Source organism: Halichoerus grypus, chromosome 3 (assembly GCF_964656455.1).
Source record: "Halichoerus grypus chromosome 3, mHalGry1.hap1.1, whole genome shotgun sequence".
Classification (NCBI taxonomy): domain Eukaryota; kingdom Metazoa; phylum Chordata; class Mammalia; order Carnivora; family Phocidae; genus Halichoerus; species Halichoerus grypus.
Window position 1 is genome coordinate 91,931,218 of NC_135714.1, and position 25,035 is coordinate 91,956,252.

The window sequence follows — 25,035 nt, forward strand, 5'->3', positions numbered from 1 at the left end:
GATTGAGAATCATTTCTGGAAAATAGCCTGTCACTAAGCGTTGCATCCCAAGTAGATATACGGTTACCTGAAAACTGAAGTGGGGCACCTGTGAGAAGGGAGAGCAGAACTGACCATCAAGCACACACCAAAGGGAAACCTCAAAGAGAGGGAACTCACATGGCTTGCTGAGGACCCTGCAAGATAAGTGGTCACGAGCAGGGTGACAGCAATAGCGTTGCTCTTTCCAAACACACGTTGCAGGAAGCCTAGCAGTGGAAGAGGCTGCAAGTTCTGCAAATAACAACTGAGGTTGCAAACTAAAGGACTGTGTCATGCGTATCTAGCATAGGCAGGACTCTTGACCAGAGACCAGCCTTAGTGAACAGAGCTGGGCATACATAAAACCATAAATTTTCCTTTCCACCTGAATTTACAGTTTATGAATGTCAATTGACTGACTTGTTCTCATTTTAAAATTTGACAGTTCTCAATAGAAGTTTTGAACACTTCAGTTTTAGTTAGTTTTTTGTTTTTTGTTTTTTGTTTTTTTTGGTTGGAAGGAACAGAGGTTCACTCAAGCAAATTCACAAAATGGGGTGTACATTATTATAAAAACATAATGGAACAATCAAGGAGGCCTGGAACTCTAAGAATGGCACTCATGACAAGGTACATTTGGATTCAGAGCCATCATTCTTCCATCTTCAGTCTGCAGTTGCCCATTAAGTGTGACTTAGCTACATTCTATTTTCTGCGTCTTTCTACCCTACCATTCTTTCTATGTTTCTTAGTTCAGATTTGAAAGTTCATTTTTTCAAGCCAGGCCACAGAGTCATGGGGCCAGGGATCAGATGAGTACTCTTAGGTTAGCTTTGAGCTGGTGGTGGAGTGGGGAAATGGAGTCAAGGAAAGTAGCAAAATGCATGCCAGTTTCAAAAGCAGGAACTGTGGGCAGCACAGTTTTCCTTAGAAAGGATTATGGTATATTAGGCCATGATTAACGTTGGGATCTTTGAGAGGATCCAGGATTCTTTCCCTCCTGGATTCTGAGCAAACAGGAATAAATCAAGAGTTAGGCAGACAAGAGGTTAAACATTACCTCTAATTCTGATAAAGCCTAAATTGAAAGATATAGCTTCATATTAGAGCACAGGGGATCTGCTAGCTGACCCCCAGAATTATGTAGACATCCCATTCAGTCACAGAGATTACGAGGGCAAGCAGAACACCACATATAGGGTGGCTTTCTAGTTAAGACTTGTGATACGCAAGAGCAGAGTATCCTGGTTCCCTTAGACAGCTGTTCCCAAGGGAAAAAAGAGAAGAGCTAAGCCAGGCATGCCAGTTTCTTCTTCCCAAATTTACCAATCATATTAATCATTCCACCTCCCCTGGGGCAGAGTGGGTAAAGGGGTAGAGAGGCCAGGAGTGCTACAGTAAGTCAGCTCCCTTCACATGGAAGGAAACACCAAGAAGAGAGAAGAGATATCCCCCCTTAATAATTGGCATCTCTATCACAATGAGAACAGTGATCAGTTTGGACAAAAGGATAAATACAAATGCAAATGATCACTTTCTAGACTTAATAAACACACTGATAGCTTAAAAACCTTAACGAGTTAAGAAAGCATCAGTATGAAAATAGGTTATTGTGCTCGTTATTGGTAGGCATTACCTGATTGATGAATACCTGTAAATATAAACGTTATGTTCCATATGCAGTGCTATAGAACAGCACACCAAAACATACATACCAGAAGTCAAATCATGTGAATAAGCACCATCAGTAGAACTCTGGAACGGGCCAGATCTAAGAGTTTAGGCCAGTTTTACCTAGAGATACGCAAGTATCAAATTAAAACTCTAAAAGAACAGTTCCAGGCAGACTTTGAAAAGCAGAGGTTACTCTCTCCCAGTTTGAAAGCATCCTCTCTTAGTTTCAATTTGTTAAAGTAAATCATGCTAAGACCAGCAACTGTAACAACACTGATTACATATTTGGTATTTACTGGCATCACTGCAAGTATCAGATAATTGATATCCAACTCCTGTTTTCCTAAAATAAAGTCGGTACAACATGGGACTTGAAAGTGTGAGATTTGGACCTAGACTTTCTCTGTTCAAATCTCCCCTCTAAGTCACAGGTCATGTGACATTGGGCATGTTACTTAACCTCTATGAGTCTCAGGTTCCCCATCTATAAAATGGGGGTATTAATATAATCTGCCTGTTAGGATTGTTGTAAAGAGTGAGTGAATTAGTACATGTAATGCACTTAGCACTGTGCCCTGCATCTAGTTTTACCCATCTAGTAAGTGTTAGTACTTAGGATTATGTGGTGAAGAAAGCAGTGCTTTGTGTAGTAACACTGTGCTAGGAAAATGAGCAATGCTTTCTTGGGCTTCATACGTGAGCCAACATGCTCAGAAAACACTGCTTGATTTAGTTTAGCAAATGGAGAAAATACTACTGAGTGGGAAACTCATTTATGCTGTTAGCTACATGACTTTGAATATCTTGAGTATAACACCTTGGAGATCAAAAGATGATGTTTTTCCATACAGGTTTGCCTCACTTATCTCCACTTCTCACTCTTTATGTTACACTTTCATTTCGGGCCTGTTTTCTTCTTTTTGTTGTTTTATTCATTAACTAAGTATAAGTTAAATTTAAAATGTTACCTAAAATTCTGTATTTCTTCTTAATTAAAATGTAGGCAATAAGTGAAGCAGAGCGTTATGAACTGATGTGGAAGGCTCTTCAAGATGCTAAGATGACTGAAAGAACTAACCAACATAACAATATGTATAGTGTAATCTCATTTATGAGAGAGAAAAAGAGGGAGAGGAGAAAGGGGGGAGAGGGCAAGGCAAGACAAGGAATCAATTAATGTCTAAATATACACAATAGGGTAGAAGTTTCTAGAAGGATCGCTCTGAAACCAGGATGAGGAAGAATGAGAAAGAGATTGGGGGGGGGGGAAGAGGGGAAAACATAAGGTAAAGAGTCAGGAAACTAAGGGGCACTTTTCATTTTTACCTTGTGTTGTTTGAATTTTCTAAGAACAGGAAATATGCATGTATCACTTGTATACTTTTAGAAATGTAGTGGGGAAAAGGAAATGGAAGAAAGGTTTTATCTCACAATTGATTTGGATTTTTCCTTATTTATTTATTTATTTATTTATTTTTTCGGTTCAGCCGCCCAATAAAGTTTGTTTCTTCCCCTTGTTCTAGGTTTTGTTGTTCTTGTTTTGACTGAAAGAAAGAGGGAAGAGAAGGGAAGGGAAGGGAAAGGAAGGGAAGGGAAGAAGGGAGGAAGGAAGGAAGAAAGGAAGGAAGGAAGGACAAAACACCTAGAAGACTAAGCTTGGTCCCAGTGCGGCGTTCTTTTCCGCGGGGCGCTGCCTCCGTCTGGTTCATTCTGTCTGGATGTTCCTGCAGGCGTCCTTGAAAGCCTCCATCCGCTCCCGCGACTGCACCACGGCTGCTGCCATTGTGTTCTTATGCGACCGCTTCCTGTACGGGCTCGACGTCTCCGGCAACCTCCTGCAGGTCGCCAAGGGGCTCCACAAGTTGCAGCCAGCAACGCCCATTGCCCCGCAGGTGGTGATTCGCCAAGCCCGAATCTCGGTCAACTCAGGTAGGCTTCCCTGCTGCCGGCGCCTCGCGGTCCTGCGGCCGTGCGGCCGGCCGGGGCTCGCCTGCGCTCCGGGGCTGCTTGACTTCGGCGGGGGGACGGCGGGCACCCGGGCCTGTGGGCCATCTTTTCGAGCGGCGGGCTCTCCCCGCCCCCGGCCCTCCGAGGTGCCCTTCCACCCGCCTCTTGCCAGCACAAAGGCCCTGGCATAAAGGGTTTCAGAGCCAGAAGCAGTAGAGAAAATTGTGAAAGGGTGTGGAAAATACTAATTGGAGCTTTTGTCTTCTAACAAATCTGTCCTGCTGCTTTCAAACAGGGGTATCTGAATTGCTATACTTCTGACCAAGAGCCTTTAAAAAGCAGATTAAAATTCGACTATTTTCTCTTAGTTCTCCTGTCTCCTTTCTGTAGGGCCACTTGACTATGCTAACAATAGAGCTGACAAATCCACTGAAGTAATTTGAGGGTTTTTTTCCATCACTGGGAACACCGGTACAGTACCTGATTAGGCCCTAAAGTATCTTTTTTTTTTTCTTCTGTCACTTTGAATGAAATGAAAAATGAGGCTGACATTCTAACTTAGGATGTACTGTAGAGGGCAGTTGGAGGGAGAAAAGGCCTGCTATGTATTACAGTGAAGTTTACTTCTACAGAATTTTGGAATTATTTAAATTACTGATAACCATGAGGTTGAGAAATGTGTAGCCTGCTATCCTCATTTCTAAGAGTGAAAGAATAAAGGACAAAAGTAGAAGGCAAATTTGCCCTTCCGAGAAACAGGACTGGCTCATTTTTTAAATTGATTTTAGCTGTTGTTACTGTTTTAGTAAGTCCGGTCTTCAAGGGGTTAAAATATCTTTACTTCATTTCCTTTGAAAAGGAACTGTACTGACTATACTAAATGGGACAATTGTTGGATGCAGACAGGGACAGAGATAAAAGGACATGAGAGAAATGGGCTTGTGGAGGTTCACTTTTCAAAAGCCCAACTTCATTCACTTTCAAGTTCTTGCAGCTGTGCATAAATTGTGTCGTGTTTATTACTTTCCTAGAGTAACTGCAGGGACAGAGTTGAACTAGGGAAAACTTCCTTCCGATATCCCTGACTTGGGACATTTTACAATGTTTGAATTTATAATGTTTGGGGTATGAGGGAAAGCTGACAACTAATGTTCCTTCGGATGGCATCAGATGGCGATGATGTGTGTGCATAGCATTCTGTGGGGAGAACAGAATGATGAGGCCGGGCATGCACAGGCAGGGTTCTAACATTGGTTCTCCTCACTTAGAACTTGGAACAGAGTCCATGTGGCCTATTTTATGAGATACAGATTTGGTATAGTGTGACTTGAAAATTGAGGTTAAGTGGAAGGCAGGCATGTTGATAGCTTTGTTTTACACAGCCACACTGATCTTTTCACATGTGTGTTTTGTTGTTTCTCTCATGCTTCTAACCGTGATAACAAGTAAGCCTAGAGAGCATCATGAGCAGTACGCTCCTCTGTTGATACATATCCTATGTCTAAGATAAAATCCTAGATCTTAGTTCCCAACAGTTGGGTTATCTTTTCCTCAAAGATACTACCAGAAGAGCCACAAGAAAACAAACACAGTCTCAGAGTTGAGTGAGTTTTGTGAACTTCTCCCCTCAAACAACTCTTTTTTTTTTTTAAGATTAATTTAGAGAAAGAGAATGAGAGTGCACCAGTGGGAGTGGAGGGAGAGAAAAACTCAAGCAGACCCCACGCTGAGCTCAGAGCTCAATGCAGGGCTTGATCTCACAACCCTGAGATCACGATCTGAGCCGAAATCAAGTCAGACGCTCAACTGACTGTGCCACTCAGCATCCCCCCACCCCAAACAACTCTTAAGCCTCCCCATACACTGGATGTCTCAGAGAGAGAGGGGCTTAGAGCAGTGGTGGTGTCCTGGTGGAGAAGGTACCATGAGAAGGGGTCTCCATTCTCAGCATTTGGGACTCCTGGGATGGAGAAATGAGAGGACTGTATGATATTCTAAGGAGTAAGGAAGAGGAATAAAGGTAATATGAGGGGACAGCACAATCCTACTGTTATCCCTTTGACTCAGCCCTTCCTGGTATCCACCCAAAACACATGCCAAAGGTCAGGGCATTCAACATGGGATTTCAGAGACAATAGAGAACATCCTGGGCCTGCCTAGCTCACTCTTGCCTAAAATTAGGAGGAAAACCTTTTAAGCCATAATTAGAGATAAAGGTTCAAATCTTCAGTTCTTTCACATGGAGGATTAAGCAAGTATAAAATCTTCTCCTATTACATAGATATTGCGAATATTTTTTTAGGTGTGGAAACACAGAAAGTGTTCAAAGTTAAAACAGTAGTCTACTGCTCATGAGCCGGAGGGGTTTACACTTGAATATGGTCCTAGGGGAAGGGACTCTCATTTTAATCCCCATTTAGGGGCAAGAGACAGGTCCATGGGACTATGTGAGAAGTGAAATATTTGCATAAAGCGGGAATTCTCAAAGGTTTGCACAGCTATGAGAGAGGACTGAACAGCTCCACCAGCTCACCTGGAGAAGTGGCAAGGAAGCTTACTGTCTACCCAAGCTCTGGAGTAGAGGTCAAAAAAAAACCTCCCCAAATAAATAAAAACCCCAAGACTATGCCAAATGTGTGTGAGGAGTCTGAATTTACCCTACCCACAAGGGAGGGGATCCCCCAAATAATTAACAAAAAACTAGTTCAGGACTGACATTTTTGGGGCCCAGCAGAATATCAAATACAAAACTATGTTCTAGAGAAACATCCACACTCTGGGGGAATAGGAATCCCACAGGAGAATAATCCTTGCTGAAGATACCCTTGGTTAAACTGTATAAACAACAAAAGGAAATGAAACATGTGAGAGAAGAACAGCATGTACAACAAAACACAGGAAAAATGGCCCTCCAAAACAAAATATAAAAATAGAACAAACTGAAAGACTCACATGGCTTAAAAAAATAGTATGTTTAAAGAACAGAATGCAACAGGAAAAGAAAATGAATTCACTCTTTTGAAAAAGAACTAAAGAGAATTTTCAGAAATTTAAAAATACAGGTGACCCAGTCAGTTAAGCGGCTAACTCTTGGTTCCTGCTCAAGTCATGATCTCAGGGTCCTAGGATGGAGCCCTAGATCGGGCTCCATGCTCCACAGGATGTCTGTTAGAGAATTCTCTCCCTCTCCCTCTGCCCTAGCCCCCAACTCATGGACACATGCACTCTCTCTCTCTCTCTCTCTAAAATAAATAAATCTTCTTAAAAATATGCAGATCCTAATTCAGTGGGTATGTGGCAGGGCCTCAGATTCTGCATTTCTAACCAGCTCCCAGACAACACTGATGCTGCTGTTCTCCAGACCTCCATTGACTAGCAAAGGACTATCCAGGGGCACCTGGGTGGCTCAGTCGGTTAAGTGTCTGACTCTTGATTTCAGCTCAGGTCATGATCTCAGGGTTGTGGGATTGAGCCCCAAGTGGGGCCCCTCCACTCAGCATAGAGTCTGCTTGTCCCTCTACCTCTGCCCCTTCCCCAGCTCATGCATACTCTCTCTCTCTCTCAAATGAATAAATAAATAAATAAATAAATAAATAAATAAATAAAAACTTGAAAGAAAGAAACAAAGAAAGAAAAGAAAGAAAGAAAGAAAGGGACACCTGGGTGGCTCACTCGATTGTCTGCCTACTGCTCAGGTCATGATCCCTGGGTCCTGGGATCAAGCCCCACGCAAGGCTCCCTGCTCAGTGGAAAGCCTGCTTCTCCCTCTCACTCTGCCCTTCCCCCCTTTGCTCATGCTCTCTCATGTGTGGGCTCACTCTCTCTCTCTCAAATAAATAAAATAAATATAAATAAATAAATATTTTTTTAATAAAAGGACTATCCGAAGATTCTAAATATGTGCCCACCTGTTACAGGTGAGTGGTAACAACCTTCCAATAAAGATAAATTTCCTGGGCCAGTTTCTCAGGTATTCCAACCCCCTAACTGACCTACCGGAAATGCATTCCTGCAGCAGATCTAACAGCAGGAGAGAAAGTGATGGAACTGGAAATTATATTTAAGGAAAATACTGAGAATGAAGCATATGGAGTTAGGTAGATGAAAATATGAAAGAGGAATTTTTAAAACTTAGAGAATAGAATGAAAAAAGCACATAAGCATAATAGGACTTCTGAGAGGACTGACTGGAATTAGAGAAAAACACGTCTTTGTGTTGAAGAGGTGGACCCAACCTTGAGCAAACTTCTTTTTAAAAAATCACCTAGACACAGTGTGGTGAAACTGCAGAAAATCAAACAGTGAGAAAATCTTAAAGGAAACAGAGAGAAAAGACAGATTATGTATATGGGGACTATATTTAGACTGACAAAAAACATCTTATCAGGAACAACAGAGTCCAGAAAGCAATGGGATCTACCAAAAAAATTTGAGAGGAAATAGCTTTCAACCTAGAATTTTATACTCAGCAAAGTCACCATTCATAAGTGAGGACAAAAGAGACATTTTCAGACAAAGACTAAAAATATTTATTATTCTCAAGACACTTATCTCACTCTTTCTCTCTCTCACACACACACATTAAAGAATGTATTTTGTTAAGTAAGAAGTTGAATCTATAAAGATGAAGTAGGAGATTCAAAAAGCAATGGTAGGGGCGCCTGGGTGCCTCAGTCATTAAGCATCGTTAAGCATCTACCAAGCAAAAAAAAAAAGCAATGGTAAATAAAGAATTGGTAAATGCACAGGTCAAACTAATTAAGATAAAAATAAAAGGAAATTATATGGTAGTATCACTTACATAATTTATCAGATGCAAAAATTTTATTATCAAATTGACCAGCATTATATTAAATTAATAAAATACATTATAGTCAAGTAAGCTTATTCCAGATATATAAGGATGGTTAATTTTTTTTTTTTAAGATTTTATTTATTTATTTGACAGAGAGAGACACAGCGAGAGAGGGAACACAAGCAGGGGGAGTGGGGGAGGGAGAAGCAGGCTTCCTGCAGAGCAGGGAACCCGATGAGGGGCTCGATCCCAGCACCCTGGGACCATGACCTGAGCCGAAGGCAGACGCTTAACAACTGAGCCACCCAGGCGCCCCAAGGATGGTTAAATATTTAAAAGTGGATTCATTCAGGGGTGCCTGGCTGGCTCAGTTGGTAGAGCATGTGACTCTTGATCTCGGGGTTATGCATTTAAACCCCCTTTTGTGTAGAGCTTACTAAATAATAATAATACTAATGTCATAAATGATTCAGTCAGTTCACCTCGTGGACAGAATAAACAAGAAAACTATGTGTTCACCTAAATGGATGTGAGAAGTGTTTTATAAAATTTTCTACCCATTTAGGTTAAAAATACAAGGTAGGGTTAGAGATGGTCTTGGTCAGGTTCCAGTCAGGAGACAGAAACAACACAGTAATTTGAACAAGGAGAGTTTAATATAAAGAGTTATTAACTATATCAGGGGATTAACGAGGGATTACGAATAAGTAGTAAAGAAAACTCTAAAGAATACAGGATAAGCAGTTATAAAGACCAGCCACCATCCCTTGTCCTGAGAGAGAGCACAGAAGAAAAATTTCCCAAGCCCACAGGCAGGCACACCAGGACTGCGACCCAGACCTTGCTGGAGAAGGCACTGCCGTGGCTCACGGGATGGCAGAGAAGTCAAGGAGTTTCCATGCCAGCAGAACTTACTGGAAATCCACCTTCTTGGGTGCTGGGGGAAGCCATCCACAGAAAGGTGCCTTGGAACTCACCACAAAGCTGCCTTTGTGGAATGCCAGGAGGATACATTCCTGGGGAAGTCCCTCCCTGGCAGCACTCCACTGCGAAGTCACCTGAGAGGATGCTGCAGGAAGCTGCTGGCCGCTGGGTGCTGCTGACCTCTGCACACTGAGCCAAGCGCTGGGGAAGCCACCTGTGTTGGAGGAGGAAGACACAGGAGAAGCCAGGAACGCTGCAGGAGGCAGGCACTGGAGAAGCTACATGCATTGCGGGAGCCTGGCAAGAATTGCACACTAAATCAGGAAGAGAAGTAGCCTCCCTTGCAGTGTCTCTCCACACCCTCTAATGACAAAGCTGGCAAAGGAGAAATATTTACAAGGTCCATTCCCATTATTGCAAAGCAGGCAATGAAGGGTGAATTTGAAGCTGAAAGGCAATAAGCTGATAGTTGCACAAGAGGAGACTTCTTAACCTGATAAAAGGAAGCAATCGAAAACCTTGGCAAAATTACTGATGAAAAACTAGAAATATTCCTTTTAAAATCAAGTAAAGAAAAAAATATATATCTTGTTATCACTTCTATTTGACACTGACCTGGAAGTCCTCCCAGTGCAATGAAAAAAGAGAAAGAAATAAGAGATATAAAGATTGGAAATGAATAAACACAATTATCAGGATTTGTAGATGGTACGATTGCCTGCATAGAAAACTTCAAAAAATACACAGATTATTAGAATTAAGGCATTCAGCAAGTTTGGTGAATACAAATCAATATATTTTAAAAATACCCATCCTTAGATATCAGCAAAACCTAATTAGAGGGGCGCCTGTGTGGCTCAGTTGGTTAGGCGTCCAACTCTTGATTTCGGCTCAGGTTGTAATCTCAGGGTCCTGGAATCAAGCCCCATATGAGGGCTCCCCACTCAATGGGAAGTCAGCTGGAGATTCTCTCTCTCCCTCTATGCCTTCCCCTGCTCATGTGCGTGCTCTCTCTCTCTCTCAAATAATCTTTTTTAAAAACCTAATTAGAAAATACAACTTTTAAAAAGAAAGAAACCTTTGGTAAAATTCACTTACACAAGTATTTCATGTTATTGCTCTCTTTCTAAACACATTGGTATGAATAAATTTTAATCAGACAATAAGTCATGATTTCAGAATATGCTTTTCTTTTTCTTTCCTTCCCTCATTTCTTTCTTTCTTTCTTTCCTTTTCTTTTTTCTTTTCTTTCTTTCATAGTCTTGTTCACAGAAAGAAGACATAATGTTTTACAAGGGTTTGCCTTTACTTCTCAAGCCTTATTCTATATGAATGAATGTATATGTGTATGTGTATGTGTGTATGTGTGTAAATCTAATTGCCATTTCAGATACTATACAACTTCCCACCTTACCAATTCCTGGAAATGTCATCTTTTCTGTTCACTTTCGTGGATGCTATAGTTACTGATTTTAAATTTTATTTTTATTTTTTTAAAGATTTATTTATTTATTTGAGAGAGAGAGCAGGGGGAGGGGCAGAGGAGAGGGAGAATCTCAAACAGACTCCCTGCTGAACAGGGAGACTGACACGGGGCTCGATCTCACGACCCTGAGATCATGACCTGAGCTGAAATCAAGAGTCCATCACTTAACCGACAGCCACCCAGGTGTCCCTGACTTTAAATTTTAAAATAGAATGTTTCCAAGAGAGGTTATGTTCCCTGTATAATGTGTTAATCTTAAAGCATAAACATATTAGTAGTATTGAAGGCAAATGTGCAGAACTAATTGTGTAGCATTTGGTTGCTTCTTTTCAGGGAAACTTTTAAAAGCAGAGTACATCCTGAGCAATCTAATAAGCAACAACGGAGCAACAGGTAAGGTGTTTTCGTATCTTCACAACGACCTTTACCTGCAGTCCCTACTGGAGTTCTAGTTTAAAAGCGACTGAATGACCTAATAGTTACTGTACACTAGACCTCTCCAGATCTACCTGGAAGTTGGGTAACAAATCATTTAAATCTTCAAATATCTTGTCTGAATTTCTGGGCGTTAAAGTCAACAAGTTTCCCAGTAAGTTGAACACAACCTCCAGTAGACTTTTAATCCCAATGTGCTTGGATCCAAGGTTCCCAAGCTCCTTGAACCTTACTGACATTTCCAGTGGGGAGGCAGTTTGGAATACAGATATTGACCATACACCCCTCATTTGTGGCCACCATCACTAACCTATGGTATGCACACTTCCCATCTTCCACACCACACACACACACACACACACACTGGGATTAAAAGCTGGGGAGAAAACAGAGAAGGTGATGTGACACAGAATCAAGAGGGTGTAATAATGAATTTGACTCTATTTTTGGTGTTTGCTGACAGTTTTAAGGCCCCAGACTTCCCCCACTCCCCGTTGTCCCACAGCTGAGCAGGCTGGGGGCGGGGGTTGTTTTTTGGTTTGTTTTAAACCTACTCATCAGTAAACCGAGTGTAGCTTGTGGGAGACTTTACCCCAGCCCCACACCCTAATCACAGTAAAAACCAAAGCCACTCACCACTCTTCACTCACGTCAAATGGACCAGCTTGGGTGCCTGCCTGCTCTCCTCAGAAAGGCTCCTTATGTGAGTACTAAATCTTTTCATGCCTTCCTGGTGTGCGTGTGCAGTTGTCAGTCTCTACTTCCAAACCAATTTTGGGTGGACTGGAAGGAGGAGCTGATCTCAGGAACCAGAGGGAAGTGGATCCCAGGCAGAGGTAACAGCAAGTGCAGATGCCATGAAGCAAGAGACAGCTCCCATGATAAGGAACGCAAATGAAGTCAGTGTGGCAGGACATAGTCAGTTGAGAGAGGTGGAGACCAGACAGGAATTCATGTCTGTGAAGCCTTGTAGGTTATAGCAAGGAGTTGGAACCTTTCCCTAAATGTAGAGAAAAGATCCTCTCTCTAATCTGGATCACATGTGCTCATGAAGGCATGAAATGGTTTCATTTCACCAGGCTATTTCCTTGATAATTCAAAGCTAAAGCCGCTTTGCTTTTTTCCCCTCTTTTCTTGTAGGTACCTGGCTGTACAGAAATGAAAGCGACAAGATCCTGGTGCAGTCAGTCTGCATACAGATCAGAGGGCAAATTCTGCAAAAGCTAGGTACGGTCATCAAACATTCAGCCTCTCAGGGCTCATTTACAAAGTCTGGCTGTGAGATTTTACCGTAGAATTTTCTAATTGCATCTGGTTACAATTGCTAATCCCCACTTCGCTGAGTTTCCTCATCGAAAAAAAAAAATGACATTTGAGATCCCAGGAGTGTTATGAACATTAATAGAACAAAATTTTATGTTGAGTTTTGTTAAAGAAATACACAGTTGTATAGTTTGATGCTAACCTTAGGGTTCTCGGTATTATTTCTGGAGTCTGACTTTCAGTTCTACAGGACTCCATGTGCTAGAGTGACACCGTATTCTACACCACCCTGACACCTTACCCATTCATTCCTCAGAGGGCATTCCTGAGTTTGTCAAACAAAATTTATAGAATGCTAGCTGTGCTTTAAAGTGCATGGCCCCACCCCAGCTGTTTATAGCCCAGCAAGCCTGAGGGCTCTGCCAGCAGTCCAGGAGAGGGCTTCTAGCACTGTCCCCACAGACAGGCCAACCTGACATGGGGTTTGGGAGGGTTGGTCCCAAGGGAGGGGTCCTGAGGAGGGAGGGAAACAGAGCAGAGGCTCTGCTGTAGGCTGGAGGGAGGAGGGAAGGAGATATGCTGGGAGGCGGGAAGGAGCCCCCGGGGCCCTCTGTGGGCTTATTAGCCTATCCCCAAGCCCTTTCCTCACCTGAAGGCAGAAGACTTTAAAAAACAACAAAAAGGAAGTATGAAAAAGAGCTGCAGGTGCTCAAATAAATAAATAAATAAATATGCAAACTAAAGTGTTTGAATATTTTTAACATAGAATGGTAATTAGTATTCTTGTAAATAATGGAGTTGATTATATATATACACACATATATATAATTGATTATATATATACACAATTGACTATTTATATATATATACACACACATACATATAATTCTTACTGTTTCTCTGTGAAAGGGAAGAATTATCTGTATTAAACCAACTGGAAAAATAGGTTGCTGTTTCTCCAGCAGATTCCTATCTGCTGATTGCTGTCAATATAATTCAGCCCGAAATTTTCCTAACAGGAGCCAATGAATCTTCTTTCTGTATTAGTTCTCAAAGGTATTTTCTAACACAATACACAGATACTAGCGGTTTGTGCCGTCTCCCCCTCTTTTTCCAGGGATGTGGTATGAAGCAGCAGAGCTGATCTGGACCTCCATCATAGGATATCTGACACTTCCTCAGCCAGATAGAAAGGTGGTGTATCTAGTGCTTTTTTTCTCCTTTCCTACATTTGTCTTTGGATGACTATCTCCTTATGGCACAATTCAGTGTATCATTTATCGAGTTTATTGGTTCTATTTTTATCGATTCTGCATGCGCATAGGACCAGGAACATTTGGTAACTTCCCCACTCACAGCTAGACTCCTGGCATGTATTTAGTGTTTCTGCATTCATGTCTAACTATCTATTTATATATATATTTCTATCTATTTACATACTTATTTCTATTTATGTATTTATTTCTAAATATATATTTATTTATATAATATAAATATTATATATTTATTTCCATTCATCTATCTATTTGATTATAGATTTAGCCTTTACCTGATTCCACAGCAAAGTTGAGATGGCCAAGTTGCTTAGTTGTAAGATCATTTTCCTCCAACTCATTGTTTCTGGGGCATCTTTATCCAAGAAATCGAGAGGCAACATCTGCTTTCCTCCTTGCTGTTTGCATGCCCTGTGCCTCTGTGGGAATATTCTCCTTGTTGACTGGAACACTGGGTCATCTCATTTCCCTGAGCTGTGTCAGCAGTAACATTGCCTACAATCCATTGGCTCACAGACAGAATGGGGCACAAGGACTCTCGCTTGAGCCAATCCTTTATGCGTAGCAGGATGGAGAAGTTAGTGTTGGCAGTCTAGTAAGGCCCAGCTAAGAAATAGTTGTGTTTACATTAGGTCTGTGTCCTCAGGACGTGACGATCTTTCAAGCCCTGTGGCATCCAGTTTAGAAGTATTTCCACTGTCACAATAACAATCACAGTAAGAATAAGAAGAGCAGCCGCAGAGATAGTTCATATGGAGGACTGATCTTTGCCTTTAGGCCTTGAGATGAGAGCGGTAATTGACCATGAATTCCTAATCTGTGTTCTGTTTGTTTGTTTCTTACAGGGTATTTCCACATCACTAGGTATACTGGCAGACATCTTTGTTTCCATGAGCAAAAAAGATTACGAAAAGTTTAAAAACAATCCACAAATTAACTTGGTAATTATCACATGTCAAAACCATGGCATCACCTCACAAAACCGCCGGCGTTTTTGGTGATTGGTGCATCAATCTCATTCTCTCTCCAGGAGTCAGGGAGCACAAGTGTCTCCCCTCTTCGAGTCACATGAACAATCCTGGGGACAATTCCTAAGGTGTCCTATTTAGCTGTATTATCTTAGCACCTAGCACAGTACCAGACATACAAGGGTACTAAAAAAAATGACAAGTGAATGAATGAATATCATCGAGGCGATAAGGGCTTTGAATCCCACTGATTTCCTTTCAAATCATCAAAAATTCCGTTTCCACACTTGGGCTACCTCAGTGATAAGGTAAAGGGGTAACAATTTTAAAGATTTTATTTTGTTGGGGCGCCTGGGTGGCTCAGTCGTTAAGGGTCTGCCTTCGGCTCAGGTCATGATCCCAGGGTCCTGGGATCGAGCCCCACATCAGGCTCCCTGCTCAGCGGGAAGCCTGCTTCTCCCCCTCGTGCTCCCCCTGCTGTGTTCCCTCTCTTGCTGTCTCTCTCTCTGTCAAATAAATAAATTAAAAATCTTTAAAAAAAAAAAAGATTTTATTTTGTTAAGTAAGCTCTACACCCACTGTGGGGCTGGAAATTACAACCCTGAGATCAAGAGTTGCATGCTCTACTGACTGAGCCAGCCAGGTGCCCCAAAGGGGTAATAATTTTAAAACTTTAATTACCTCTCTGTTCAAATCAGAGTATCAGTCACTTGTCTAAGTTCTCATTACTAATATTTATGTATTCCTTTACAACTCAATATATAGAAGCCACATAAAACCCTATGAGGCAGGTAGAGCAAAATGTATTGTTCCCATTTAAGAGAAAAATAAACTGAGGTCCAGAGAAACTAAGTGAGCTCTATAGTTTGCACACCCAGTAAGAAAGAATACTAAGAGCAGAACCCAGATCTCTGACCAGTCTAGAGCATTAGCATAGACATCAAACTGTTCTCCTGCACTGCACTGGTAATGAGAGGTTTAATATTATCATGAAGATTGCATTTTTATTAAATACTAAAGTGCCAATGGTAACTGTATTTAATAGTAATTACTGTAGCATAAGAACACATGCAGCTTGCTGCTGGCAATCTGAGTCTTAGCAAAATGTTGCTTTTTGCTATCCGACCAACACACAAGAAAAGGGTTATATCCCTGTTCAGTGAAGTTGTCTTTGATGATTGTTTAAAATTATAAACTGCCAGGGTGCCTGGCTGAGCATGGGACTCTTGATCTCAGGGTCTGAGTTCAAGCCCCACATTGGGTGTAGAGCTTACTTTAAAAAAAAAAAAAAAGATTAAATTTTTAAAAATTGCAAATTGAACTGCCTCCCCATCCTGAACCTCCTTGTGAGCCCTTCCTGCTTTATTTTTCTCTGGAACACTCAGTGCCATGTCAGATCCTATGCATTTTACTCATTTTGTGTATTGACTAATCCCCTCCCTTCAATAGGAAATAAGCTTATTGCAGGCTCACTGTCTGCTATCTCCTTCATGTCTAGAACAGTATTTCTAGGATGAATGAATGAGTCTTAATTGCTGTGAAATCATACATTAAAAGGCTCTTTGCCAAGAACAGTGCAGAAATCATCAGCTAATCTGGCTGCAAGTTCACAGAGTTTCTGTGAACAAAGACTTGCATGATCCTCCAGAGAAACTTGTTTCAATTATTTTGTATAGGCAGGCATTGTGAATTTTTGCACACATTAGGCCCTTTCTGGGGAGGGACAGGGTTTGTGACAGGATTGTGTATGGGTGCTGGGGGAAAGGACACTCAACTCCCTAGGGTCTTTTGAGCCACTTAACTCTTTCTTTTTTTTTTAAGATTTTATTTATTTATTTGACACACGGAGAGAGATAGAGAGCACAAGCAGGGGGAGCAGCAGGCAGGCAGAGGGAGAGGAAGAAGCAGGCTCTCTGCTGAGCAGGGAGCCCGATGTGGGGCTCGATCCCAGGACCCTGGGATCATGACCAGAGCCGAAGGCAGACGCTTAACCAACTGAGCCACCCAGGCACCCCCGAGCCACTTAACTCTTTCTTGGCACTGTTCTGAAATAGTTGTGATGAGGGGCAGAAGGTCCCTCAAAATCCTGAAAGACGAGCAAAGGAATTTCATAGCCTGACTTTTGCTAATGGATAAATAATTGTCAATACAACACTTGGCCTCCTGTTTTTTCACAGGGTTTGCTGAGGGAGTTTGACCACCATTTGCTCTCAGCTGCGGAAGCCTGCAAACTGGCAACTGCCTTCAGTCCCTACACGCCCCTCTTTGTGCTCTCGGCTGTGGTAAGCAGGGGGCAGCCCCTCCCTGAACCTCTCTCCCCAGTGAGGGAAGTAACCAGTGAGAGGGAAAGGTCTAACCTAAAGTGGGCTTTGTGTACATCATTAGATAATTGTGATCAGGCCTTATGTATGGAAAGGTTTTATAAATCAGAGTAGTGACATCCTGGTGGAAGATAATTAATTCAGCCTGAGGGTGTAATGTTGTCCGCCTCAGACCAATGGTCCCCAAGCACATCAGAACTGCCCAAAGAGTCTTTGCAAAATGTACATTCCTGGTCCACCCTAGGTCCACTAAATGCAAATCTCTGGGATAGGGACCCAGAAATCTTTTATTTTGAAATACTGCCCAGGTGCACAGAGGGGTTTGGAAGCCACTACTCTATTGTTTTGACTTCTATTAAATAAATGATGTTTTTGTATATAGCAGCCTTATTTGCACAGAGAAAATTACTATGTCCGTGTCCCATGTATATAGACACTCTTTGCTAAAACTAACAACAGCAGTAACAGCAACAACAAATTTATCATTTTTGATCAAAAAGTATCAGGCCTGGGGCCCCTGGCTGGTTTAGTCAGAGGAGCATGCAACTCTTGATTTCGGGGTAATGAGTTTGAACCCCACATTGGGTGTAGAAATTACTAAAAAAATAAATAAACTGAAAAAAAAGTATCAGGCCTACAGCAGGATGGTAGTTAGAGCTAATTTCTTACCCCCTCATGCCAACCAGTCACATACATCCCAGTCCCCTCTCCTAATTCACCAAAAGGACTTTAGGCCCTTGACTCAATACTTGATTGTGTCCTTTTCTTGGAATATCTGTGGCACGTGTTTATTTTCCTATAACACTTCTAACAACTGTCTTCCAGGAATGAAATTTTTCCTGATTCACTTCCAGTTTCGAATTCAATGTCTGATTTTGTATTTGGTATTTTCCTCAGAATATCCGCGGCACATGCTTGTTGTCCTATAGTAGTTCTAATGACTGTCCTCCAGAAATGAAAAATTCATATCTGTATGAAGCCAAAGAGGCCTTCGAAATTGGCCTCCTCACCAAGAGATATGATGAACCAGCTACTGGAAAACAAGAGCTTCATAGTCTTCTCAAAGCTGCTTTCGGCCTTACCACAGTGCACCAAAGACTCTATGGGGAGACCGAGATGGTCCGTGTAGCAAGTCAGCTCTGTAATGAAGCTATGGGAAAGCTGTACAGTTTCAGTAGTTCCTCTGGAAGTCAGGAGAGAGAAGCTCTCTCTCAGCAGATCTTGTCTATTATCACCCAGGTAAAGGATCATTTACAAATTCAAGGCTTCTCAAATTTAGATGACAAGTCTTATGTTCCAGAGAGTTTCAAGCGTGGGTTGGATAAACCCATCTTTCATGGGCAAGTGGATTTCCAAAAAATCCTTGAAGCCTATTCACAGCACCATACTTCAGTGTGTGAAGTATTTGAAAGCTCTTGTGGAAACAACAAAAATAAACAGAAAGATACAAAAACAGGAGTCTGTATCACTACTCTAAAAACAGAGACAAAAAACATAGATACTGTGTGTACTACTGAAGACAAATCACATTTTCAAAAAGGCATGGTAATGGCTAAGAATAGTCAGGAGAAACTCAGCAGGATAGGCAGGAAAAACTGGACCCATTCTGATGCATTTCGAGTCTCCTTGGATCAAGATGTAGAGACTGAGGTTGAATCACCAGACCACAGCCACGGTGAAGAAGCTGTTTTGGACAAGTCTCTGAGTGACAGCCATTGCTCTAGTTCTTGGAGCAAGTTATCAGGGGTTAGTTCTTCTACAAGCTGGGAGGAAGTGAATTACATCGATGATAGGTCAACCAGAAAAGAGCCTTGCAAGGAAGAACATCTTGTGGATACTCAGTGTTCCACTGCCCTGTCTGAAGAGCTAGAGATCAATGAGGAAAGCAGAGCTGTACATCCACTGTCTTCAGAGCTTCATGGTCTCTCTCTCCAAGTATCCAAGGATGACAATTTAGAGTTTTCTCAAAGTCAGCTACACAAACACATGCCCTTAACAACCTCCTGTCCTCATAACACAACAGGCATGTTCTTGGCCTCTGGTGCAGGCCTGTTAGAAGGAGCTCCAGAAGGTGTGCAAAAGGTTAGAAACATGGGATCCAGAAACACTTCTGGTCATTCCAGCCCCTCATTTGGTTCTGCTTCTTTGTCCTCTTCTGATTCTTGTTGGCCCAAGAACATAGCCACATATCCTTCAGTTCGAGAAGAAGAAACCTTTGAACTAAGTGAATTTCCAGAAATCCACTGTGATGCCAAAGACAGGCATGGGGAAGAAATCAAAAGAGGGACAGGCCTTACATTTAAAGACAGTTCCTCCTGGGTTGACCCAGAAGGAGAAACAGAGGAAAAAGAAGAGGATATGCCCTTAGACTCTCACGTAGTCATGGAGGGTTCTCTGGGCAAAAATTCTGTGATGCCATGTAGCTCTTTCACTCTTCATTGGCCTGTTCAAAATCCTGACTCAGGAAAGAGCAGTGGTTCAGTCAAAGAGCAGAACATTGACCCTGATGCCTCTACAGTGGATGAAGAGGGCCAACTGCTCGACAGCACTGATGTTCACCCCACAAATGGGTGTGGCTCTTCGAGCCTATGTTCCCTGAGGCAGCTGCATGGTTGGGGGGCTGAGACCCCTGACCCATCTGTAAGCAGTAACATTGCCTTCCCTGATCTTAGCAAGGACTGCACTACCACAGAAGAAGGAAACGAACCAGGAAATATACTAAACTGCAGCCAGAACTCCAGCTCGTCCTCAGCGTGGTGGTTGAAATCACCTGCATTTTCCAACAGTTCTTCTGAGGGGGAAAACCCATGGTCCTTTCTGAATTCCAGTGGAAGTTCTTTTGTTTCATTGCCAGGAATGATAAGGCAAGAGATCCTAGATGCTCGAACCCTGCACCCTGATGACTTTGAAAAACTCTTGGCAGGGGTGAGCCATGATTGGCTGTTACAGAGACTGGAGAATACAGGAGTTTTTAAGCCCAATCAACTCCACCGAGCACACAGTGAGTACAACATTTTCAGTCGGTACAGCTTCAGGAAGCCTCTGTGTATGTTTGGGGTCCTCTGAAGAGCTTGATATGTAGATCACTTAAAACTCATGAAAGACACAGACCCCTGTTATGCTTTGTGAATATACAGAAAAATATGTACTTTGGGGGTTTCCCTCACTCTTGGTGTGGTGGACTCTAATGGTGGCAAAGACCAGAGGCTTACTCAGGCCACTGCATATATTGGGGGCTTGCTATGAAGATACACAAGGCAGTAAGGCAGACAAGAATCTTACAGGACCAAGGAACAGTCATCAGTCAGGGTTTAAAACAGCTCTGCTTGTCATATCCACTCAGCATCTGTCTTTTCCCTGGATTCTCATTACCAACCAGCTGATTTCTGTTTTTCCCCATTCAGATTCTTGGGGGCAGAGTTTGACCTAGTTAAACATCACTCTTCTGCTGGGCAGAGATTTTCACACCTGCCCACAAGGTTTCTTTTCAGCCAATGGATTGAGCAAGTGCCCCCTACTATTATAGTCAGCAACTACTTCTTGCTTATGGAAGAGCCCAAGGTCACTTACTATAGCAGGGAGCCTGGATTGGGGCCGACCCAGTAATCAGTGTATCTATTACAGCTTAGAAGTGGTGGAGAGGCTGGGAAGAAGACAAAAGAAGGTTCTTCTCTTAGCCCAGAGGATCACATCATAACACCCTCCAAGATACTGAAGAATTATTTGAATGAAAAAAAAGAAACAAGCTTTGTGGTTTGTTAAGCACTGGATACTAAAGTAGTAGTTCTCAGGGCACCTGGGTGGCTCAGTTGGTTAAGTGTCCAACTCCTGATTTCAGCCCGTGATCTCAGGGTCCTAGGATCCAGCATCCTGTGGAGCACAGCATCAAGCTCTGCACTCAGCGGGAAGTCTGCTGGAGGACTTTGTCTCTCCCTCTCCCTCTGCCCCTCCCTCTACTCATGCATGCTCTCTCAAGTAAATAAATAAATCTATAAATCTATAAATAAATAAAGTAGTAGTAGTTCTCAATCTTGGCACCATATAAGAATCCCTGGAGGGGGAGGTGCTTTTTAAAATTTCCAGTGCCTCACCCCTGAGATTCCAATCTAATGGTTCTGGGGTTTGGATCCAAGCATCAGTATTTTTTAAGAGCTCTTCAGTGCATTTTTTTTTTTTTTAAAGATTTTATTTATTTATTTGACAGAGAGAGACAGCGAGAGAGGGAACACAAGCAGGGGGAGTGGGAGAGGGAGAAGCAGGCTGCCCGCGGAGCAGGGAGCCCGATGCGGGGCTCCATCCCAGGACCCCGGGATCATGACCTGAGCCGAAGGCAGACGCTTAACAACTGAGCCACCCAGGCGCCCCAACTCTTCAGTGCATTTTTATAAAGCCAGTGTCAGTAACTTCCGCTTCAAAGTATTCCAGTTTTTTGCCTGCTGCCTTGAAGTCAGACTAAGATACAGATCAGGTTGTCACAAAAAGAAGCAAAACATTCTATAATAGGGTTTTCCTATTCACTATTCCCTTTTTAGAGATTCTGTAGGTTCAGAATCACATTTCTTAGAGTTAGGTAACTGCTTTATTGTTATACGTGTGTGCCAATTTGTGGTGAAAAGCCACATGTACATAATCTCAAACCCATTAGGGGAACATTATTATCCCCAGTGTACAGATAAGAAAAACAGAGAAAGCCCAAAATTGAGGAAACAAAGCAAGTTGTACATTTCCTCCATCTTTCTTCCCTCAGTTCATTGCCCTTCGTATGAATGTGGGCAAGCAGCTCACCTTCTGTTGCCATCCCCAGCTTCTCTGATTGAATGCCCCAACCCTGGCCACTGTCTTTCCCAGCCTCCAGTCATCTCCCGCCCCGGTCCCAGACCCGTGAGTTTCTTACTTGAAGTATTTTCTCTCCTGAGTCTCCTATACTTTCACCCATTATCACAACCTAGATGCAGGAAGGTCCATGTTCACTTCATTTTAACTTGGATCCCAAAATGTTGCATTTCTTCTCAGAGTTCATGTCTTTCCCCTCAAAGAAGTGCTTTCTTACTAGCCCTATTCTGCATTTCCTTAAGGTGGAGACAGTTTTTGCTTTTCCTTCTTATCTTTTCCTTTTTCTATTGAGTAGAATCTTTGTACGGTAGCTGTATTTTGTCAAGTAATTCCTGGACTTTCCCAACTTAAACAAAACAAGAGAAAATTAAGGTGCACTTTAATAGGTAACTATGATTTCTGAAGTTGCCAGGAGTCTCTGAGGTAGAGTTATTTCGTTTATTTCTATCTATATGGTCTGACACCAGTAGTAGGCTCCATTATCTAGACCCCCCAGATAATTAGAAGATGCAAGCATATATCACTCTTCCAAGATGGTCTCTGGGGTTTTGCTGTTTATCTTATTTTTTTTAATATTTATTTATTAATTTATTTGACAGAGAGAGAGAGACAGCGAGAGAGGGAATACAAGCAGGGGGAGTGGGAGAGGGAGAAGCAGGCTTCCCGCTGAACAGGGAGCCCAATGCAGGACTCAATCCCGGGACCCTGAGATCATGACCTGAGCTGAAGGCAGACCCTTAACCAACTGAGCCACTGAGGTGCCCCAAGATGTAAGCATATATCACTCTTCCAAGATGGTTTCTGGTGTTTTGATGTTTAAAAAGCCTTTATTTTCTACCGTTTTCATACAGAAACTCTCTGGCCTTATCTTAATCCTTGACCATCACAAGCAAAAGATTTTGTGAATCTTCATTACATTTGCAAAGCTTTACTTTATTGTACTTCACTAATTTTGTAGTAGTAGTCATAGAAGAGGCTGAAATTTGAGAAAATGTCTAAAGAAGCTGAAGATTTCAGACAAGCTGGATTAGGATCTGTGTCACTTCAACTTTATTCATAAATTGTAACATCCCTTTGAAAATAACGTCCATTTTTATCTTCTCTTTTTCTGCAGATGCTCTTTTATTAAAATACTCTAAAAAATCAGAATTATGGACAGCCCAAGAAACTGTTGTATATTTGGGGGACTACCTGAATGTGAAGAAGAAAGGCAGACAAAGAAATGCTTTTTGGGTTCATCATCTTCATCAAGAAGAAACTCTGGGGAGGTATTTCTTTTTTTTTTTTTTTTTTTTTTTTAAAGATTTTATTTATTTGACAGAGAGACACAGTGAGAGCAGGATCACAAGCAGGGGGAGAGGGAGAGGGAGAAACAGGCTTCCCGCGGAGCAGGGAGCCCGATGCGGGGCTCGATCCCAGGACGCTGGGATCATGACCTGAGCCGAAGGCAGACGCTTAACGACTGAGCCACCCAGGCGCCCCTGGGGAGGTATTTCTTTAAAACAACCTTACCACTAGTGTTAAATGGACTAATTATGCCTTTCTGTTAATTAATCATTTATGAGATTTTGAAAGAGCTGGAAAAGCTAGCCACAATGTATATTTTCAGATTCCTACTCCTTCCTCCTCCTCATTAATTAACTAACAGTAGTTACCACAGACTGACCGACATTATGTCAGCCATTTTACATAGATGGACATGATGTCAAACCTCTCAGGAAGGGGCGCCTGGGTGGCTCAGTCATTAAGCGTCTGCCTTCGGCTCAGGTCATGATCCCGGGGTCCTGGGATCGAGCCCCGCATCGGGCTTCCTGCTTTGCGGGAAGCCTGCTTCTGCCTCTCCCACTCCCCCCCCCACCACATGTTCCCTCTCTCGCTGTGTCTCTCTCTGTCAAATAAATAAATAAATAATCTTTAAAAAAAAAAAACCTCTCAGAGAGACATTGTTATCCCCATTGTAAAGATAAGAAAAATGGAGTTTCTGACTCTATGGCAGGACAGAGAGCCTCAAACACTCCCACTATAAATGCTGGCAAGAAGTCTAATTCAACTATGAAAACCACACTTATATGTAAATAAATGAGTCTGCAAAAAAAGGTAGGAAAATCCTTTGAGGCTAGGGATGAAGCATATCCAGGGATATAAGAGTATACTAAGCCCTTAAGACACTCCCTGTTAGGTTTTGAGTGGGGTGGCATAAGGTGGCAGCTAGTGACCAAAGTTACACATGTAAGGGACTATTTAGAGACCATCCAGTGGGTAGAGACCACCCACCCCCAGCCTCCTGGGTGGCTCAGTTTCTTGATTTTGGCTCAGGTCATGATCTCAGGGTCGTGAGATAGAGCCCCGCGTCAGTCTCCCTGTTCATCAGGAAGTCTGCTTGAGATTCTCCCTCTCCCGCTGCCCGCCCCCCCCCCCCGCTCTTTCTCTCTCTCAAATAAATAAATAAATCTTTAAAAAAAACAAAAAACCACCTCACTGAGGTAAACACCTGTTTGGCCTTAGTTCTGGATGACAACTTCAAGCAAAAACTCACCTGAAAAAATTAGTGACCACAGGTGATCCCCATTGGGTTTGAGACCTAATTTTACATCATCTGTGTATTTAAAAAAGACCTATAAGCCAAGAATTTTAAGGTGGACCCTGTTTTTTATCCAAATCCACATAATGTAAGAAATAAATAGGAAGACAGGAAATGAGAGAGAGTGAGAAATTGGGTAATTCTTAAGCAGTGGAAGTATATTTCTTGAAAAGGTTGTTGACGATGATGATAATAATAATAATAACAATAGAAACATGTAAATATATTTACCAAGTATATATGTGCCAAGCCTTCTTTTAAGTAATTTATGTACTAATTTAATTAATCATCACAAAAATTTATGAGACAGATATTATTATCCTTATTTTACAGATGAGGGAAATGAGGCGTAGAGATGTTAAGAAACTTGCCCCTCATCACACATCCAAGTGATGAAGCCATGTGTTCTGGGTTTAGTGAGTTTTTTAACAGCTCTCTGCCTCCAGCCTCAAATTCATATGTTGAAGTCCTAACCCACAGTACTCAGACTGTGATCTTATTGAAACAGAGGCA

General features: G+C 42.1%; 1 protein-coding gene across 21 annotated transcripts in view; it reads left to right on the plus strand.

Moving 5' to 3' along the window:
• The window catches only part of ALPK1 (alpha kinase 1), a 125,365-nt gene that overhangs the window by 85,978 nt on the left and 14,352 nt on the right, over positions 1-25,035 (plus strand). For 18 of the 21 annotated variants that reach the window (XM_078069082.1, XM_078069083.1, XM_078069094.1 and 15 more), the window contains 8 exons: positions 3,426-3,624; positions 11,181-11,240; positions 12,423-12,509; positions 13,663-13,739; positions 14,665-14,760; positions 16,965-17,069; positions 18,006-20,109; positions 23,056-23,209. In XM_078069082.1, the coding sequence (XP_077925208.1) occupies positions 3,426-3,624; positions 11,181-11,240; positions 12,423-12,509; positions 13,663-13,739; positions 14,665-14,760; positions 16,965-17,069; positions 18,006-20,109; positions 23,056-23,209 (2,882 nt within the window). Of the gene's footprint in view, positions 1-3,425; positions 3,625-11,180; positions 11,241-12,422; positions 12,510-13,662; positions 13,740-14,664; positions 14,761-16,964; positions 17,070-18,005; positions 20,110-21,855; positions 21,990-22,540; positions 22,712-23,055; positions 23,210-25,035 lie in introns of those variants that run through there. The other 3 variants (XR_013446438.1, XM_078069099.1, XR_013446437.1) reach the window with 3 other exon arrangements.